The sequence below is a fragment of the Myxine glutinosa genome, chromosome 9, assembly GCF_964187855.1.
Source record: "Myxine glutinosa chromosome 9, kmMyxGlut1.1, whole genome shotgun sequence".
Lineage (NCBI taxonomy): Eukaryota > Metazoa > Chordata > Myxini > Myxiniformes > Myxinidae > Myxine > Myxine glutinosa.
This window is the reverse complement of record NC_136269.1, coordinates 146,432,319-146,454,519: the sequence shown is the minus strand read 5'-3', so window position 1 is coordinate 146,454,519 and position 22,201 is coordinate 146,432,319. Positions and strand designations below refer to the sequence as shown.

Below are 22,201 nucleotides of genomic sequence, written 5' to 3'. Positions count from 1 at the left end.
CTGCGAAGTACAATGACACAAGAACATCTTGAGGTGTTCATGTTGATGTCTGTGGAAAAAGGGATCCTGGCCAAACTTGAAACTAAGGATATCATTGATGGTGTGGCTGCCAGAAGCAGCGAAATGCGCAGGCACCTACTCTCTTAAACATGACATGTGCTTGTGTTACTGAAAATAAATTTAATGTTTAGGTGATTTTTTTTTTTTTTTTTCAAGCATTCGTCTATTTCCTCAGATAAGCAACATAGAAATGAATAATGGGCCGACCTAGGTGAAGGATGCCTGGGCCGGTTTTAAGACCCAGTCCGCTACTGCCTGACACTCTCCTCTCTTCACCCTCACGCCTCTCCAATCCCACTCCTCCTCACACTCCCCCTCCAATACCTCCTCACACTCCTCTCCAATACTCCCTCACACTCCTCTCCAATACTTCCTCACACTGCTCTCCAATCCCTCACACTCCTCTCCAATCCCTCACACTCCTCGCCAATTCCTCACACTCCTCTCCAATTCCTCACACGCCCCTCCAATTCCTCCTCACTCTCCTCTCCAATCGCTCCTCACTCTCCTCTCCAATCGCTCCTCACTCTCCTCCCCAATAGGCCCTCACTTTTCAACTCCTAGCTCCTCGCTCTCCAACCCCTAGCTCATCGCTCTCCAACCCCTCACTCCTCGCTCTCCAACCCCTCGCTCCTCACTCTCCAACCCCCAGCTCCTCGCTCTCCAACCCCTATCTCCTCACTCTCCAACCCCTCGCTCCTCGCTCTCCAACCCCTAGCTCCTCGCTCTCCAACCCCTCACTCCTCGCTCTCCAACCCCTCACTCCTCGCTCTCCAACCCCTCACTCCTCGCTCTCCAACCCCTAGCTCCTCGCTCGCCAACCCATAGCTCCTCGCTCGCCAACCCCTACCTCTCCAACCCCTAGCTTCTCGCTCTCCAACCCCTCGCTCCTCGCTCTCCAACCCCTAGCTCCTCGCTCTCCAACCCCTAGCTCATCGCTCTCCAAACCCTCACTCCACGCTCTCCAACCCCTAGCTCCTCGCTCTCCAACCCCTAGCTCCTCGCTCTCCAACCCCTAGCTCCTCGCTCTCCAACCCCTCGATCCTTGCTCTCCAAACCCTCGCCCTCACTCTCCAACCCCTCGCTCCTCACTCTCCAACTCCTCACTCCTCTCCCGTCTCATTCATTTTGGAAATGGAAGTTTCCACGCAATGCATGAATTGTCATGATCCTCAAGAGGAAGTGTCTCGTAATCATCAAATGGCATTTAAATTACATTGTGAAAATTAAAGATTTCTAATAAACCTATTTAAAGTGTATGAGCACATAACTAATTTAAAAAACGGAGAAATATCTCTCGGTAATTTCCTGAAACATATTTTACTTCCGGATAATAATGTTGAATGAAATAAGAACGAAGAAATATATGTCGTTTTGTGACGACTGTCATCAAAAGTAAAAGTAATATATCTTAACGGAAAAGAAAAAGCGAAATTTTAATATGTCGACATTTTCCCTGACTTATTTTAGGCGGTGTATTTTCATGTATCATCATGGCGCGATTTTAAAAAATATATCTCTGCATTTTCCCATGTGTGCGTGAATGTTCTCAATTATTTCTGACACCGAGTCTAAAACCATCGATAAAAATTAAATCAGATGGTGAATTTGAGATAAAATCGTGAGGGTGACTCAATGAATGGGCTTTATTTTACAGGCCTTTGAGAATTCATTTCATTCTATACACTTTTACGTGGTCCTCCCAGTGACTACCTGGTCTCGGTGACCCCCGGACCGTGAGAGGAACCCCGCCAGAAAGATATATGATTTATACGCTTTCGTAACGCAATCAATATGAATTCCAGTCAATAAGAAACCCCACACCAAGGATCTGGATTAATCAATAATATATTCCCAATCAATCAACAACAATCAACAATCAATCAACAATATTACTAAGATGGCCATCTCATATATTTCCCCCCTTGCCCCACTCACGACACCCTCAATAGTCACTGTCCCTCACAATGTCTCTGGGCCCCTCCAGACCAAGGTGAAGGTCGACTTCTCCGCACACAGGCGGTTGAACGGACCCCTGGCTGACGTGCTCCAAACGTGCACGTCACGTACCGGGAACAGCTGCTGCAGCGGACACCTCCTCGGCAAGCCACCGAGGTCGGAGCCCGTGATCGCGGCCTCTGGGCTGTGAACGGCTCGCAAAGCGCGCGAGGCCCAAGGTGCGACCCATACACGCCCTCGGAGGCGTCGAGGCGAACAGTGCCGGACGCTTGGTTCCTTCCAGGAACCCACGGCAACCTGACACGTAACAGGCAATCACCCCGCGCAGGTAACTCCTCTCGCCAGACGGGCTTTTCAAACTCAGCGTTCCAAAGCAGGTAAAGATCGACTCGGCTCGCGTCGGAGCTGGTCGAGGATCAAGATGGCCACCTCTCTCCCGACCTTGTCTTTTTCTTCTTCCGGTTCACCATCCCGTTTCCGGTCTCCTGTTATCAGGAGCGCTTCTAACCATTTAACCACAACAACCTTTAATAGAATAACCATTAATAAGCAATGACCTGAATAGTAATTCACATAAATCCGGAATCCGTAACAACACTGAAACTTTCATGGGATTCTCTTCCCGTTTTATTTCAACCGAGTCTAAAACTATATTAGCGACTGTTAAGAATGAAATGATATATCGAATTAGAGTTGAAATAAACCTGTGAGAGAGAGAAAGACAGCACAGGCCTAACTAAACAGTCCTCAAAGCTATTCGAGTTAATAAAATGGTGGATATTTGTTTACATGAAGCCTCTCCCAGAATGGGTGGAGCTACTCTGTAAACGGAGTAAACCACACCCCCGGAACAGACAGACAGACAGACAGACAGAATCACCGTAGCCTATTATAATATAGATATATTTGAGAAAGAAGACGACGTTTTGTTGACAAATATACATACATACATACATACATGCATACATACATACATACATACATACGTACATACATACGTACATACATATACTCAACATCAAAAGACACTTATCAAATCTTTAGAAGGACACTCATTGAAATCCTCCATGAATGAATGAATGAATGATCGTTTTGAGGCCATTTTTTTCCCTGCTAAAGCGGGGGTTAGCCTTGCGGAACCCCATGACTTCATGGTTCCCTTTTTGAGGCAGTTTTTTTATGGCCGGATGCCCTTCCTGATGCCAAAAAAGCTAATTCCTCTCTAGTCGTAGTCAACATGTGGCCCTGAATGGGTTTCTCTCATCTCCTCTTCCTGTTCAGGCTGGAGTTCCCCAAGGCAGTGTTCTGGGCCCTGTGCTTTTTCTGGTCTTCATCAATGATCTCTCTGACTCTCTTGAAAATCCTCTCTATCTCTTTGCTGACGACTCTACTCTCTGTCGCTCCATTCCTCATCCCTCAGATCGGCAGTCTGCAGCCTCCTCACTCTCTGCAGACCTGCACAAAATCACAGACTGGGCAAACAAGTGGAACATGTCTTTCAATCCTGACAAATCTCAGACTCTTACGATGTCTCTCCGAAAAGACCGACTGGACAACCCTCCCATCCACTTTCCGAATAATCCTCTCCAAGAAGTTCTGTCACTCAAGCTTTTGGGTCTCACTATCTGCCATGATCTTTCCTGGGAAAACCACATTTCAAATCTAGCCTCCAAAGCCAGTCGCCGACTGGGCATCCTCCGTCGTGCGAAGTCCTTCCCTGGCACACCTGAGCTCCTCACCACATACAAGGCTTTCATCCGCAGCTCAATGGAAAACTGCTCTCCCCTCTGGGCTGGTGCTCCTGCCTCACACCGAGCTCGTCTTCACGCTGTTGAAACCAAAGCGTTCAGAATCATTGGAATCTCCCGCGATGAAGCTAACTCCAAGGGCCTTTCACTCACTCACCGCAGGCAGGTTGGTGGTCTTTCCGTCTTCTACCGACTCTTCTCTGGCCTTGCCCCCCCCCCCCCCCCAGCTCTCTCTGGGCTGTCCCCCAAATATTCCTGAAGGTCGCACAAGATCTGCCTGCAACCCTCTTATGGTTAAACTGCCAAAATCAAGACTCTCTGCTCACCTTCACTCCTTCATTCCTCTTTTCTCCCACCTCTGGAACAAACTCCCTCACTCTCTTCAATCTCACTCCACCCTCCAGGTCTTTAAAACAGCTGTTCACCACCATCTCTTATCTTCCCCCATCCAAAACCTTGATCTTTTCTACCCCCGCTAATTTCACCCCAAATCCACTTTTTTGAAATACCAACTTCTCGTATTTGGAAATACCAACACACATCTCCCTGCTCTCAAATGTTGTGTTTGTGTGCTTCCCCTTCTCTCCCCATCTTGTCTTCCACTCCCTCTTTTTATATATTTTGTTTGTCTGGTTGATTTGATTGTGAAATAAATGTTAGCTCTTTCACGAGCCTCGATTCAGTGTACAAAAAAAATCAAAAAAAAAATCCTTAGTCACCTCTTACGATGAGCAGGGATACGGTGTACCTATTCTAGGATACGGTGTACCTATTCTAATTGAAATTTCCGGTGTAAATACGGTGTAAATATGATACGGTGTAAATTTAAAATTGAAAGGATTGAAATCCTCCATGCAAAAATGAAAAATATTTGACCACAGGTAAAGTTCATCTATCTTTACCAAACACATGTCAGCAAACAAGAGGTTGCCTCAACCACAAAAAAGCAAAGAGCATGAACATCACAAGGGGTGGTGCAACAAAAGTCACAGCACTGCAACACAAAGGCATGCACCTGAATACAGTCAAAACAAAATGACACAGGAATGGACACAACACTCCTTACAGTCAAGGACAGAATGACAGCAGTCCTCAATATCGTGTGTGTCCTCCTTGAGCTGTGATGCAGGCTGTACACCTCCGACGCATGCTCTGCACCAGGCGTCTGATGCGGTCCTGGGGAAGTCTGTCCCACTCCTCCTGCAAGCCTTGAATGAGCATTTGCCGATTGACAGCTGTTGATCTCCTCGATGCAAGACGTCGACCAAGCTCATCCCATAAATGCTCAATGGGATTGAGGTCGGGGGAATAAGGCATCCAAGGCATCACTTCAACACCCTGTTCCTGGAAGAAGTTGGTGGTCAGGCGAGCAGCATGGGGTTGAGCATTGACCTACTGGAAAACTGCGATGTCAGGATGAGCCTGGAGAAATGGCAGCAGATGAGGTCTCAAAACTTCATTGACATAACGCTAACTAGTGAGATTGCCTTCGATGACGACCAGAGGTGTCCTGAAACAGGTGGAAATGCCGGCCCATACCATCACACTGGGTCCTCCCCAACGATTGATCTAGCGAATACAGCATGATGCATACCTTTCCCCACTACCGCACCATACCCATTGACGCCCATCAGCAGCATGGAGGCAAAATCTGGACTCATCGCTGAACAAGACTGCACTCCACTGTTGCTGTGTCCAGCGGCGATGCTGCAGACACCATCTTAGTCTGTTCCGCCGATGCACTGCGTTCAACACTGGACCTCTGCAAGGACGTCTTACCACCAGGCCACAACTTCTCAAGAGCCTCCGCACAGTAGAGACACTGATGCGGTTGTTGTGGCGACCTTTTGTCACTGCAGCTGTTTGCGTCACAGGGCGGAAACGATCACGAAGATGCTGCAGCACAATCCAGCGGTCTTGGTTTGGGGTGGGGTTACCCGTGGTCTCCCTCTTCGTGGACCATCATTTGCAGTTCCAGTTTCACCGCAATGCCTGGCGAGGTTGGAAATTGCAGACTGTGAGCAACAAAGACGTTGGGCAATTGTTCGCTGGCTTACACCAGCCTCAAGCATCCCAATTGCCTTTAAAGGTTGTTCAGATGTCAGGCGTAGCATCTGAATTTTCTTGTTGTTTTCCCTGTCAAAAGCCGCTGGAGTGACTATAGACAGCAGTAAATGAATGTCTAACCACGAGAACTGAAGGATTTCATTATGAGGGTCATTATTTAAAGGGAAAGATCCCGATACAGAACCACTCAATCAGGCCATTGTTGATCAACCAGGTGATTGAAGTGAAGTTCCCTTTACATAATCAGCCATTACAATTGAAGAAACGTGTTTGTAAAGCTGCATATTTCAAAAAATGAAAGTGATAAGTTTATTTTGATGTTCAGTTTACATACATACTGTCCTGTCATCCCCGGTGGTTAACACCGCAGGATGACGGATAGCCGATCAGTCTTACTGACTACTGATCAGTCTTTCGGCAATCAAGCCGAAATTTGGCAGTACTTTTTTTTATGGCGCGCGTGGGACGGAAGGTGGCAGGGTGCTTATCTGAACAAAACAGATGTGGTTTAATCCGAAACCCACAGAACAAAGAAACACGACACACACTTGAAAATGCATCACAAATGAATTTAATAACATCAAATCAAAGAACAAAAGATCGAAATAAATGGTGAGGTAAAAACTATAATTCCTACTGTGAGGGACCCTCCAGCAGACACAAAAACAGACAAGGGGCATGATAATGAAAATAAAAGGTTTCATTTTTAAGCTGGCCGGCACTCAGCTTTGCGTCCCAAACTACGCCTGGGAGCATGATGGTCGCGGCAGTCCGTGCAGCCACCCACCCGGGAAACGCTCCAACAAATGGCGCCGAAAACGTTCAGGCTTGAGCAAGCAGCCAACCGGCCCTTCCTGGCTTCCACTGCCAAGCGAAACGCGGCCCTCTCCTCCCCCCAAAATCACCACAGTCAACAACATCCCCTCCCCCAATGTTGCAAAAGTTCCAAAGCTCCAAAAGAAAAGCTCTCTTCACGAGCGCACCCGAGACAAAAGCGAACGCCTCAGACCAAAGCCAGAATGAGAGACAGATTGCCCGATTCTTCTTCCTCCTAGCTCCCGAACCTTCTTGCTCTCATGTCACACTGTCCAATCACGCACTTCGGGGGCGGGCCCCATGGCCCTCTTTACCGCCCACCGATTCTCTGCCTTTACTGGGCGGGGCCTTTTTCATATCGTGTTCATGTGGGTGGGCTTACTTGTCGATCGGCTCTGCTCGTGTTCTGTCGGCATGCATGTCAGTTATTGTTGTTGTTGGCGGAACAAGGGTTTTTTATGGCCGACCCTGTTATAAAAACGTAGGGAAAAACCACAGGAGGCAATTACATACAGGGGAAACTAATCGTAACCCAACCTAGTTAACACAAGCTCCACCCCCACCCCCCATGTGAAGACATGTAAACGATCTTCAGCTCACAGTTTTTCTACTTAAATACATCGCGATTGGCTTCCTACTCCCACGTGGTCCATGCTACCTTACACAGTTCTATCTCCACTATGGTGTTTCATCACCTAACCCCACAAACGTAACAATACATACATATTACATACATATACATTTGCTCCATTATATTAAGATATAAACCAATCATATTACCAATCATATATGATGCGGCCATGGAATTAGACCCCAAACATTCAGACATGTTGCAGTTCCCAAAATTAGATATTTCTTTAATTTATGCGCAGTATAGACTTCCCGTCCATGGTTGCACACACGCACGCATTAAAACACACACACACACACACACACACACCTCATCCATTTATAGTAGATCGATGAATTGTAAGAAAATGACTTTTAAAACTCCTATTAAAGTGTATCGTGGTAAAATATGTGATCTGATAAAGTTTCGTCGCGATTTATCCAAGCAGCTTGTAGAGAGTTCGCCAAGTCACTTAAAGCACTCAAGCCAACGAATAGCTGATTGTGTGTTTGTAAGATATTGAGTTACAAGAGATACATCACTTCTGTCTAGCAGACAGAAGGTGACTACGTTTGACGTCCACAAATGTAGTGCGGTTGTGTGTGGAGACTGGCGGTTGGGTTTCTGGGCGGTTGGAGAGAAAGGTGTGGCTTGGCTAAAAGGCGGTGCTTATGATGCTGAGGGGGGGGGGGGGGATAGTAATATACATACATACACATACATATACACATGCACAAGATGACCACCTAGCACAAAAATCACTTTCATATTATTAATTTGCTTTGGTCAACAAATGACAACGGATATCATATGATCGTTCATGGACCTACTGTATATAAAAGGAAAACGGTCAAAGAGCTTTTGGGATTTAGAAACAATGCGTATAAGGTCAAGCAGCTGACCTTACAAAAGAGATCACACAAGGCAGGTGAAGGGTGTGTGTTCTCCAGGAGAGGAGCTATGGCCTACACAAGGGTAACATTGGGTTGGAGAACACAAGCATTGAATTAGTTTATATTACGATAACAAAGATTCAAGGAAAATCTTGTAATAACAAAGATAATAAGATATAAGTGCGCTTTTAAAAGAACAACAAGGATATTGGGTGATATCAATCTATTGTGATATGAATAACAAGGAAAGAATCAATAAACTGACTCTGTAAATGGCATTTGAATGCAGAGTGACGTCATCATGAGCTATGCACTCAGATAGTATTTTCAAGCAGGATATCATATTGTGCACTAATTCTCCATCTGTTGGCACCTGTTGGTTAATCTGCGTGTGACAGGCCAAGACCTATCTGGCAAAATCTGTTCAGTTACAAACAAGTGTTGTTACTTTTTTAGATTTTGATAGCGAGTAGGAAATGCAACAAGACCGAGTCGGACTGATACACTCACCAGGATTATATCATCAACTTCATCAACAGATAATTGTGTATTCTGTGGCACAAAACAACATAAGATGTTCAGGGACAGAAAAAAGGATCTTCTTCACCAAGTTGCAAGTATAAGCTCTCCCATCAAAAAACGGACTCTCACACTTATGATACTAAATTTTTTATCAATTTGCATACAGTGCATCCAGGAATCTTAAGTTAATCTTTCTATAATTCAGCAAATGTCCGTCCGTCTGTCTGTCTGTCTGTCCGTCCGTCCGTCCGTCCGTTCGAAGGTACCGCAAAAACGGCTGAACCGATCACAACGATATTTTGGGTGGGTAATCCTGGGATCCCCTGGAGTAAAATAGGCTATATTGTTTTTCCAATTTCAGCTTTGGCCTCCAGCATTTACAGGTTTGGACTCCCGCATAACGTTCGCTTCGCATCGCAGTGACGGCGAGCACCAACATGGCGGCTGTAAGATTAACGTGGAAGTACATCTGATTACTTGATAAACGTACCAGAGAAAACAAATCGTTTGGGCAATGGGCTCTCCAATATTCGATGTGATCACGGTTTGAATTATGTAACGTAATGAAGAGCAGGGCTCTTGCTTGAGATGGACGAAGTGACGGGCAAGACACAAACTCGTCCGAGAAGATGTTTATTGTCAAAACCAACTCGGGAACTCTGAAAAGCCCATTTATCGGGCTGCATATATATCCAAACCAGAAAGCATAACCGAAACCGAAAGCCACGCCTCTCAGGCGAGGCGTGCTTCGGTGGTCACGTCACCGACAGGTGCAAAGGATTATAACCGCACGCGCGGCATGCTTTGGTGGTCACGTGACCAGCCACCCCGGCACCGAGGTTGTCCGCCGGTGACGTCACCGGCTGGAGCAAGGAGATTCTGCTGCTAGTCTCGTTTGGGGACCCATGGGTCGCTACACACGCCCCACCAGAATGGACTTGATCCAGGAAGGTCAACCTGAGGGGGGTCCGGATGACCCGACCGAAACGACCCCTGGCCAGTCGCGGGGGGGGGGGGGTCCGGTGTGGTGGCGGGTGGTCGGACGGGGGGTGCAGTGGACGGGGGGGTGGCCGAGGGGCCGGGCAAGTCCTCGGGGGAGGCTGCCGAGGTTCCTCGCGGGCCTCCCGAGGTTGCAGTTCATGGGTGCAGTGCCGAGGAGGCTCGAGCGGTGCACGCGAAAAGCGGGTGAGCCAACTGAGGGGCTGGTCAAGGCCTCGGGGGAGGCTGCCGAGGCTCCTCGCAGGCCTCCCGAGGATGCAGGGTCGGACAGTGGACAGGGGGGCGGCCGAGGGGCCGGGCAAGTCCTCAGGGGAGGCTGCCGAGGTTCCTCGCGGGCCTCCCGAGGTTGCAGGTCACGGGTGCAGTGCCGAGAAGGCTCGAGCAGTGCATGCGAAAAGCGGGTGAGCCAACCGAGGGGCTGGTCAAGGCCTCGGGGGAGGCTGCCAAGGTTCCTCGCGGGCCTCCCGAGGATGCAGGGTCGGAGAAGTAGTTGCGGTTGTAGTTGTAGGTGCGCGAGGGTGACGAAGCGGCCGTGCCGCGAACGTCAGCACGCGCGAAGGTGACGAAACAGCCGTTCCGCCAACGCCAGTGCACGCGAAGGTGAGGAAGCAGCCGTGCCTTCGGAGGGTCTTGGAATAGGTTCGCCCCTCCGGTCGTAGAGGAGGAGCCGAGCGCAGTGCGCGAACCTCATAGTCATGGCCGTCGTCGTTACCGAAACTCCGGCATGTCGAAACCGCGGTCGAAACTGCGCCCGAAGCCGTGCGGGAGAAGCCGGCGTCACCAGCCTAGGTGGGCTTCCCTGGCTAGGGCGCGCTTGCCGTGTCCGTTCGCAGCCCCCGCATCCGTGCGGGGGCAGTCGGGGTCACCAGTGAAGAGCAGGGCTCTTGCTTGAGACGGACGAAGTGACGGGCAAGACACAAACTCGTCCGAGAAGATGTTTATTGTCAAAACCAACTTGGGAACTCTGAAAAGCCCGTTTATCGGGCTGCATATATATCCAAACCAGAAAGCATAACCGAAACCGAAAGCCACGCCTCTCAGGCGAGGCGTGCTTCGGTGGTCACGTGACTGACAGGTGCAAAGGATTATAACCGCACGCGCGGCACGCTTTGGTGGTCACGTGACCAGCCACCCCGGCGCCGAGGTTGTCTGCCGGTGACGTCACCGGCTGGAGCAAGGAGATTCTGCTGCTGGTCTCGCTTGGGGGACCCATGGGTCGCTACAGTAACGTTTGTGACGATGTTTTCATTGTGACGATGTTTGTGTTCACGGTAGTGTTTGATGGGACAGTGTGAACGTAATTTCGTAATGTTTTTCGTTTTTATTTTCGTAATCGTTTAATGAACGTTTAATGTTTAATAAACGTTTAATGAGCGTAAGAATAATGTTTAATGATCATTAAATGAATGAATGTAATGATAAACGCCATGGCGTCGCGTTGGCAGCAGCGACAATATATAAATGTTTGCCAAGAACTTCAAAGAGAGTAAAGGAACTTTGATCAGCAATGTCGTCTATCCTGAAGTTCGAAGTTGAAGAAGAGGTACAAAATCATTCCATTTTTTTTCCGAAAGAAAAGCGTACAGTTGATATCACGATTTGAAACACGATGGAATAATATGTACCGATATGAACAGTGATGTGGCTTTCATTGAAATTCTACAAATACTGTTTAGATTTTGATGATTTGAGTGTGATATTTAACGGATGTTTATATAAATCGTTTAAATAATCATTTGCGCCTCCCAATTGAAGCCCCGCCCTGAGGGTGGGTACCATTGCTAGTATATTCAATTAGCTCTACAATGGGATACAGTTGAGCTTGTAGTGACTTCGGATTGTACATGCATCATTTCATACATGAACAGGTGGTGCAGGCTGAATCAATTCACCAAACTTGTAGCTCATATGCTGACTCACTCCAAATATTCGGTTAGTGGTGCGTGTTTTCAAACCAGGAACAACCAATCAGCTCTGGGTACAAGAGGAGGAAGCACGAGTATGAAGAAAAAGAAGGTTGGTTTTACATGAACTTTCTTCTCTCGAGGGGTTTGGAGCTAAAAAGACGGCATAACGTGGAGCGAGTGAATACTGTACTTAACCGTTCTTTGGTTTCCTTTGGGATTATCAGTAGATTTCTACTTCACCACCCACTTCCTGTTCACGACAACCCGATGAGCTTTTATACTTCCGGAGTTATTTTGTTTTTCTTCTGCCATTTTAGATCGCTCTTTGCCGGTGGAATATCCGTTATATTTAACCACCGTGTTGGTCACCACGAAGCATTGGTATTTTGGTCTCGGGCAAATCAACATTTCATGACAGGTTTACCCGCCGCAACCTTCAACCATCTTCTGGGGAGCATTGGCTGCATGTTGGTGGAACATACACCTTTACTTCCGTTTTTCCAAGTTCGTTGAGCGTAACGGAGACGGGCGATTGCCAGGAAGCATCTAACCATCGCATGACCACACATGAGTAGAAATTTACACACAATTTCTACAAGCTTTTGATATTTTAACATGTCAAAAAAAAACATCGGGAAAAGAAAAAGTTGTTCCTCAAACATTGAGAAAAAGGAGTGAATCAGTCACTGTGGCAGAAGTGTGTAGATTGATGATTTATTTGCACTTTTACTTACACTAGGGGGCCCGTTGGTCCGTTGTACCAAATTTTCATTTGTCTTCATGGCCTTGCAACATACCTGACTGGCGGACTCGGTGGGTTTTTTGGGTCCTCGAGGTCTTTTGGATCCTCGGGGAATTTCTATTTTATTTTTTATTTTTATGTATACAACATGGAGGCTCGTGTAAGAGCTAACATTATTCACAAAAAAACCATAAATGGACACATAAAACATACAGTCACGTGAAAAAGTAAGTACACCATATGTAAAGTTTTGACTTTTTCAACATATTTCAACATACAGCTATTTGATCTTCATTTCAACAATATTGAAAGATAAAGGTGATATAATATAACAAATATCATGAAACATTTACATTTTGTAGTCCATTGTATAATTTAAATAAACATAAATGCAAATTTCGCATGTGGAAAAAGTAAGTACACCCTTGGCTCTAATAGGTGGTATTTCCCCCTTTGGCAGAAACAACCTCGAGTAGGCGTTTCTTATAACTGTCTACCAGTCTCTGACATCGACTGGGAGAAATTTTTGCCAACTCCTCCATGCAGAATTCTTTCAGCTGTGCGATGTTTGAGGGGTTTCTTGCATGCACAGCTCGTTTAAAATCCCCCCACAACATCTCGATGGGATTTAGATCCGGGCTTTGACTTGGCCATTCCAGAGCCCTCCATTTCTTTCTTTTCAGCCATTCCTTGGTGGATTTACTGGTATGTTTAGGGTCATTGTCATGTTGCAAGGTCCACCTTCGGTTGAGCTTCAACTCTCCGACAGATGGCCTCACATTATCCTCAAGCACCCTCTGGTACAAGGAAGAATTCATAGTGGATTCTATGATGGTGAGCTGCCCAGGCCCTGATGCAGCAAAGCTGCCCCAAACCATAATATTTCCACCACCATGCTTTACAGTTGGCATCAGGTTCTTGTGGTCAAATGCTGACTTTGGTTTGCCAAACATGTCTTCTGGTACTGTGGCCAAATAGCTCTACCTTTGACTCATCTGTCCAGAGCACATTGTTCCAGAAGCGCTGGTCTTTGCCTAGGTGTTTATTGGCAAACTTTAAACTTGCCCTGATGTTCTTTCTGGACAGCAAAGGTTTCCTCCTGGCACACCTCCCATGTAGATCAAATGTGTGCAGCCTCTTTCTAATGGTAGACTCGTGCACTTTGACATCAACAGTGGCAAGAGCTACCTGTAGGTCTCGTGATGACATTCTGGGGTTCTTGGAGACTTCTTTCAGCATCTTGCGGTCTGCTCTCGGGCTGAACTTGCTGGGGCGGCCTGGCCTGAACAAATTGGCAATTGTTTGGAATCTTCTCCACTTGTAGATGATCTTTGGGACAGTCGAATGATTGATTTCAAATTATTTGGAGATCTTTTTAAATCCCTTCCCAGACTCGTAGGCATCTATAACCTTCTTTCTGAAGGTCTCAGAGAGCTCTTTTGATCTCGGCATGATTACGCCGCATGATTACGAGGTTTAAATAAGACAGGTTCCTCCAAGATCCGCTCTGACGATGTTCTATTCATTTGCACCTGAGCTGGTGAACCTGTTTCTAATTTTAGGTATTTGAAGTAGTGATAAATGAAGGGGTGTACTTACTTTTTCCACATGCGAAATTTGCATTTATGTTTATTTAAATTATACAATGGACTACAAAATGTAAATGTTTCATATTTGTTATATTATATCACCTTTATCTGCAATATTGTTGAAATGAAGATCAAATAGCTATATGTTGAAATATGTTCAAAAAGTCAAAACTTTACATGGGGTGTACTTACTTTTTCACGTGACTGTATGCATCATCGCTATTTGCGCATGCGCATCCCGGCGGTTCCGGTGTCTTGTTCATCCTGGTGTTCTGTTGATTAAATTCGAGTCTATGAAATGGGCCCCAGATGGGTGAAATCCATAATGGAGCCGAATGGTTTGCCAAATGGAGGCCAACTATGTAGAGGCCTTCACTATAGAGCCTCTGGAGATTATGGGACAATAATTAGCGATTTGATTCAGCATGAAGTGCAGGTGCATCACCTTTTGTTGTGCATTGCGTCGCACGGCAGCAGGAACGTCCTCTCCGGCATCTGCAAGACCTCGTAGGGGTGAACAGTTGGTTTGCTTTCCCCATGTGACGCCGTCGCAAAGAAAATATGAAAAGTTTGGATCGATTGAAAGGTGATACTGGACATTTTGTCGCCAGTTCTCGAAAGACGTAATTGTTTCCTGCTTCGTCAGACTCCATTGTTTGGGAGCCCGATGTGCCGCCGCCATTTTGGGAGTGCGGAGTTCTTCGGCTGTTTCGGGGAGCCGGTCGGGCGTATACGCACGACCTCTTCGGTCAGGAAATTGTCTTGGTGTCCGATGTATGTTTGCCGTGTTTTACACGGTGTGCTGACGAAATGACAAAGCCCGTGCTATCCAGATTAGTATTGCTCTGCCTGGTTGGTCACGTATGTGTGAAAACGCACGTGTGGAATGGGCGGGAATTTACCAGTTCGTTCGTCGTCGGTTGTTGAGCCAGCGGACGAATGGGTTCAAAGACGCTGCCACCACGCCAGTAAATGGTAAACGCCTCTCCTTCCTTAAGAGCAAATGCCCAACCAAAACACGTTCAGGCTTTGTTATAACATCAGTATTTAATCGCCACACTTTGTCGGGTGATGAGGAGGAGGACGAGGTGTCGGGTGACGAGGAGGCAGACGAGGTGTCGGGTGACGAGGAGGCGGACGAGGTGTCGGGTGACGAGGAGGCGGACGAGGTGTCGGGTGACGAGGAGGAGGAGGTGTCGGGAGGCAACAGTACACCAGGATGAACAAGACACCAGAACCGTTTGGACTCGCATGCGCAAATAGCGATGATGCATATGCCTACGTCACCAACAGTAATTACATTAACATATAATGGCGCAGATTACAATCAGTGTACAGTTCCGATTAAAGTTGTACTGTACTCAATAAAACCCCCGAACCTTGAGGAGCTTTCATCCTTGTTTAGAGCGAATTTCAACTGTTCAACTGTAATCTAAATGTAATCAACTGTTCACCTGATGACCACCTGAAAGATCGTTCTAGTGTAGTGTGCCGGGAAAATTGTGTCCACAGTGTCTGGCAACTGCTCGGCCCCCACCACATTTCTTAAGTAAATGCGAGTTTCTTCCCGAGCCTGACCATCGCTGTGTGGCTGGTACTCGTCACGTGGGGATTAACAACTTCAAGAGTGAGGCAGAAGAAGAATACAACAGACTGTGGGCTACCGACTGTTCCGACGGGGAAGAAAAAGAACACAACTTTGACGTGAAACCTGAGCATCGTGCCGACGAGGTCAGTGCTTGTGACATGGGGATTAACAACTACGCATTAATGCTCAATGACTGTTATGAAGAAGAAGAGGAGGAAGACAACCTTGGTGTAGAGCAGGGGTTCCCAAGCTTTTTTGTGTTATGGCCCCCTTGGCTCCCAGAGCACATCTCCAGCACCCCCCTCCCTTTTGTGAGGGTCGAGTGGCGGAGCATGTGTAAGTAGGCTCGGGGGGGTCTAGGGGCATGCATCCCAGAAATTTTTTGATTTCTAGATGCTCTGTGGTGCATTCTGAGAGGTGTTTTTTCCATTAATTGGCTATTTTGTTTGTATGAGAATTGGTAAATTATGACACAGAAAATGAGGAATTCCAAGTAGCCAACATGAACATTTAGTTCCATAGTTTTTTTCTGTTCCTTACTGGCTCCCAACTACATCGTTTTTGGAAGAAGCAAACAAAGCAACGTCGCTCGAATGATGCATGTTTGATATGAGATTTTAATATTATCAGTAGCAACACTATGGACAGCATAAAATAGAACTGTCACACAAGAAAACAGTATGAAAAGGTTCCAAGTCAAGAATATGTGAAAACCAAAAACCTCTGTTGTGTCTGTATTTAACGCAGTGTGTTATAATCTCACAAAAAGAAACTCAATTCGACAACAAGTCAGGTAATCAAAACAAGGGTCGTGATGCATGCGCCATAAAAGTGAATTAAAAACTCAGTGGGATGGCTGAAATTGCATTTTAGCTACCAATTGGGGTATCCGTGGTTGAGTCAGTCAGGGCACAGCGGAGGTCATATTCCACGTGGAGCCGATTACGCTGTTTCGATTTGATATTCAACAGCGTGGAAAACCCCGCTTCGCAGAGATAGGTAGACGGGAATGGCAGAAGCACCCGGATAGCTATCTGGCTGATATTCGGGTAGCGACCCATTCCTACCCAAAACTCCGTCAAGCTCTTCTCTTCGAATGTGACTTTGGCAAATTAATCGTTTCGGAGATCCAGGAATTCATCTTGCATTGCCTGCGGCATGCTCTCCACGCAAAGGTTGACGGAAAAAGGATTCCTCACTATTTTTGCCTCATTGTTGTCTAAATCAGGAAAATACTTCTGAAATTCTAGCTCCAGTGACTGTAGATGCTCAAGAATGTCATTTTTCAGTATGGGATCAAGCTCTTTTCCCATGCTGTCTTGCAATTCAGACATTCTTTCGAACATAGCAATGTTTCCTGTGTTCACTTTCCTGCGCCAGGTTTGGAGCTTGGCAACAAATCCTCTGAGATGATCATGGAAAAGAAGAATATTAGTCGCTCTTCCTTGGAGCTTGTATTGTATTGAGCTTGTATTGGAGCTTGTATTGAGGTTCAGCTGGTTCTGCTGCTCGAAAATGTCAGCAAGATAAGCAAGTCGGTCATTCCACAATTCTTCGTCGTAATGCTGCAGGGGGTCATGTTTCCCTTGAAGATTCAATAAATGTTTGACTTCCGCACGAAGTTCAAAGACGCGGTTCAGAACATTCCCTTTCGAAAGCCAGCGTACAGCAGTATAGTACAGCAACGTTTCATGTTCCGCGTTCATGTCTTTGCACAGCTCCTTGAACATTCCGGTGTTGAGAGCCCCTACCTTGATGTAGTTAACAATCTTGATTATGACTTCAAGAACTTTCTTCAATGAGAGAGGGAGAGTCTTACAAGCCAGGGTGTAGCAATGAATCATACAGTGGGTTCCTTTCGCTTGTGGTGCCAGCATCTTCACTTTTGCTTGGAATCCGGATTTGGAACCAAGCATGGCAGGAGCACCATCAGTACAGACACCGCATACATTTTCCCACTGAATTCCTCCCGCATCGAAAAACAACTTCATTTTTTTCCATGACGTCATTAGCTTTTGTCGTTGTTTCCAGGGCACTGCAGAACAATAATTCTTCCTTGATATCATCTCCCTTGACATAGCGAATGAATGCCAGTAGCTGGGAGCAGGAACTAACATCGGTCGATTCATCAAGTTGAAAAGAAAACAAGCCGAAAGGCGCCGCCTTAATCTCATTGATGATCTGTTGTTTCACATCTTCCGACATGTCATGGATACGACGCTGCACTGTGTTATTCGATAAAGACACCTGTTCAACTTTGCGAGCCTCTGCCTTGCCGAGAACCTGTTCGACAATGAGGAGGGTACAAGGCTTGATGAGTGTCTCCCCAATCGAGTGGGGTTTTTTCTTCTTTGCAATTTGAAGAGAAACTTCATAAGAAGCCTGGACAGTTGCTACATTTTGTTGTTGAAAAGCTCCTCCCTCATCCAACTTCTGTCGCTTTAAATTTCTTTCATGCCGCTTGAAAAATTTGGGATCCTGCTTTGCATGTTGTGCGTGATTCGTCTTGAGGTGCAACTTCAAATTGGATGGCCTCATGGATTCAGTACTCAAAACCTTGTGACATAGCACACATTGTGGTTTCTCTTGGCCAGACACGGTAATGGACATGAATCCAAGCTTTATGTATTCGTCAAGATACTTTCTTTTTTTACTCCCAGAAGCCATAACGTCAAGTCTGCAATAGGGAAAAAACAAAACAATATTGTTATATCTGGGGGTAAAGCAAAATGTAGAGCCAGGTAGATCTGTATAGGTAGGTCGTCGCGATAGGGAATCTACCTGTAATAAGTTCTTCATGTTTAGGCGTTTGTCGGGATAAGATGTATGATTGTGGATCTACCAGGAGATTTGAGTGTTAAGTAGTGAGGGATTAAAGGCAACGCCCCTCTGAGTCTCACCTAGTAGTCAAACCTTTGTCCATTATGGCACTGCAAACCACATAAACATTAGTTAGGTCCTTAGCGCAACATGAAATAATTCCTTTCCCTGACAATGACTTCGGAAGAAAACGGACAGGAAACCAGGCAAAAAACACCGCCATAATTGGCCGCCACCATTTACACCTCCAAACGGCCTGCCCACCTCGCATAGCACGTGCGGTGACCACGGAGTCGGGGACGGGAGCGGCCGTGGTGCAGAGGGAGTGACCTGGACGAGCTGGTGAGTCGTGGGAGGCTCTGATTGGCAGAGGAGTGTGCCAATGTGACGTGATCGGGCGGAGATATTACCGAGGGCAGGACACCATTTTCGCGAGTACAGTTGAGTTGAGTTGGACTAGAGAGTCGAGTTGAGTGGAGTTCGAAGGAGTTCACGGCTGGAGAGAGTCCCGGTGCGATCCCGAGTTTGGAGAGTCCTTCCTGTCCCTGGTCGAGTGGAGTTCGCTTGCTTTGTGCAACCCTGCGTTGGACCTTTGGAGCAAGGGAGCTCGTGGTGTGCCGTTGAACCGACGAGGCCTGGTGGCGCTCGGAGGCGGGCGGAGAGGGCCGCGGGGCCGTGTTACACTGAAGGCGACTAGAGCCAGATAAGCCCGAGCTCCGCGTTTACACTTTACATGACGAGACGTGTTATTTTCGTATTCATCTCCCTCGTATTGTGTTTGATATCGGTTGTGTGTGGGATCCCAATTTAGGCTCATTAGAGTTATTACTAGACTACGGATTTTTATGTCAAGAAAATAGGCCTTTTATGTTTTGAAAAGCGGGAATTTTTTTTTTTTATGTGAAAAAATCCCGAAATATTTTTTTCCCCCGTTTTATTCATTTTTTATTATTACCAAGTTTTTCAGAAATCAGTCAAAAAAAGAACAAAAAATGGTAAGCTTATTCCTGCACAACATTAAGCACTCTGGGCTAGTAAACAGGTAAAAAATGACGTTCAGGTACCTTTATTGCAACCGCATTGTTTGATAAGTAGAGGACTAGAAGAAATTGACAAGACCCTTTTAGGAACGGTTAAAGTAGGTGTTTGAAATCATTATCTTGGTAATGTTCTCCTTGGTGAGGCGGTGTCGGCGGTCGGTGAGGACGTTTCTGTAGACGGAGAAGGACCTTTCCACATCGACGCTGACGATGGGGCAGTACCTCAAGAGGGGGATGTCAGCAAGCTTGACTCCAGCGGGCACACCAACCTCAGATCCGTGCTGATCTCCATCCAGGATCAAAGCCACTGTCCTCAGCACACCAATGTCGGGATTGCGCTGCAGCACTGCCTTGAACTTGGTGAGCAGGATCTCCTTACGGCAGCCTCGGATCTTTTCGAGCTCCTCCTTGGCCTGATCAAGGAGCTGGAAGGCCTTGGCCAGCTCCATGCCGGCCTCCTCCAGCTGCTTAAGGATCTTCGGGATGAACGACACGTGGGCATTTAAGAAGACCAAACTGAGCTTGATGTCCGCCTTTCCGAACAGGTCCTTGGCACTCCGGATTGCCATCGCGTCGTCATCGTTCAGCTGGTCCACAATGTCCTTGACGGCCTCGAAGTGCTCGGCGTAAAACACCGCGGCGTCGATCCACGTCCCCCACCGAGTCAGAATGGGCTCCGGGGGGAGAGAAAGATTGGGCTGCTGCTCCTTCCAAAAGACAACACGCGACGGGGCTTTGACGAACACCTTCTTCGTCGTGGCAATCAGGTCGTTGACGTCCTTGAACATTTCTCGGACTGTCTCGCAGACACGGTGGAGCGCGTGGGCAACGCAAGTCACATGCAGCAAGTCCGGGAAGAGTTCCTTCAGGGCATGGCCGGCCTTGATCATATAGGCCGCGGCGTCGCTGACGAGGACCTTGAGGCACTCCGGCTTGAAATCAGGCCAAAGATAGCGCAGCGTGTCATTGACTGCACGCACGATCTCCCCGGAGTTGGTCTTCTCCAGAAACATGCACTGGACGAGGTGGGGACGAAAGTACCCCTCCTTGGACAAGCATCCCGCGATGATGTTGGCCACATATCGACCTGCCGAATCGGTCGTCTCATCGACGGACAGCCAGATGGGCTGCTGTCCGAGGTCGGCACGGATCCCCGCCACGGCCTCGTCGTAGCACTTGTCGAGGTAGTGCTTTCGAATCCAGCTTTCATCGGGGATCTGGAGAGTGATGTGCTTCTCCAGGAACGACCGGAGGGCAGGGTTTTCCAATTTCGACCATGGGATGCCAGCGGCCAGCATGGCCTGGCACAGCTCCTGAGCCACGACATCGCACTTGTGCCTCTTTCCGCCACCAAAGTCCTCCATGGTGGCTTGCGTGACTGTCCTCTTCTTCTTCAAGGCCAAGTTGCTCTTGTGGCGGTCTCCTCGGACATGTTGGGCCAGCTCAGACTTCTGCTTCGCCCGGAAAGTCTTTTCACAAGCTCGACAGAAAGCCGTGTCACTCGACACGTACTTGAAGGTGGCCCCATCGCCGCCAGCGTTGAATTCCTTCAGCCACTTGTCACGAAGAGCAGCACTCATCTTGATAGGAGACTTGTTCACACTTTGTGTACACTCTCTCACTGTAGTACACCGCCTCACTGCTGTACACGCTGGGGACGCAACGCACACAAGTGGACGCAAAGTTTTGTTTTTGAGATCGATCGCAGTTAAAAATTTCGATCGCAGTTACAAATTTCGATCGCAGTTACAAATTTCGATCGCAGTTAAAAATTTCGAAAAATTCCCTAATTTTTTTAGTGTTGCCAGACATTTTCGACCAAAAAGGGCATTTTATTTTATTTTTCCCGAAAAAGGGCGAAATTCTTTTTTTCTCCGAAAATAGCAAAATAATTTTTTTGCGCACAAAAAAGCTGTTTTATGTGAAAAAATATTTTTTATTTTTTCACATAAAAATCCGATGTGCAGTTATTACCGGCACGTGCTTTTTCACTGTCTTTACTTTTCATTAATAAATCCTTGTATTATTTTTGTACATATATCTGAAAGCAGTTTTCCTGGGTGTTTGATTTTAATAGCTAAGGCTGCAAGGCTCTGTCGTTCCCCTCCATCCTGTGCGCTTTGCTTGATTGGAATCCGCTATTGAGTTTTCGCCTCGGGAGTTTAAAGCCTCGTAATCGGTCCGATTAAAGTTATACTGTACTCAATAAAACCCCCGAACCTTGGGTAGCTTTCATCCTTGTTTAGAGCGAATTTCAATAGACAAATTGAAGAAAACAACGTTGCACCTTTTGCTTTAGAAACAGCTACGGGTACAAAGAAAACCACGACAGCTCTACTGTACCATGCGAAACGCAATGGCACTTCCTGGCATCCTGGCAGGGTACGTGTTGATGTCATACGTTCCAGGTATTCATCAAAATATCAGTGAAATTAATTTTTCTCACATTTCAAAGGTGGACTCAGTATTCTGGCTCCCTGAAGAAAATGAGGAACATTTTACATGCAGTTTGTAAAATTACTGCTTCATTCGTTAGTTATACCATATGCTGTGACGTCCTCTCACGCAATCTCACGTGATTTCGCCTCTTTATGGCTCCCAGTTCCCCGTTTGTTTCCCCTGGGTATTTTTTTAAATTATTTCATCATGTCGGTATTTTCCTTAATCTGTGTGTTTCATTAATTTTGCAGTGTCATCAGTCCTTCCACCTCCTTCACGTTCCCCATCCCTCCCGTCAGTCTGGCTTTGCGCTCTTCAACTCTTCCCGAAAAGGCGCCATTTCCTTGCCCATCTCTTCGCCCAACTCACGTTTCATTTCCCTGCTCATCACGTCCATTCTAG

At 46.9% G+C, this 22,201-nt stretch overlaps 1 protein-coding gene across 6 annotated transcripts in view; it reads right to left on the bottom strand.

Annotated features, from left to right (window-relative positions):
* The window catches only part of LOC137434823 (C-Maf-inducing protein), a 239,688-nt gene that overhangs the window by 151,712 nt on the left and 65,775 nt on the right, over positions 1-22,201 (bottom strand). For 4 of the 6 annotated variants that reach the window (XM_078785034.1, XM_068127950.2, XM_078785033.1 and 1 more), the window contains 2 exons: positions 8,664-8,705; positions 8,163-8,225 (listed from right to left, as the gene is read on the bottom strand). In XM_078785034.1, coding sequence (XP_078641160.1) covers positions 8,163-8,225; positions 8,664-8,705 — 105 coding nt within the window. The remainder of the gene's footprint in view (positions 1-8,162; positions 8,226-8,663; positions 8,706-22,201) is intronic. The other 2 variants (XM_068127952.2, XM_078785032.1) reach the window with 1 other exon arrangement.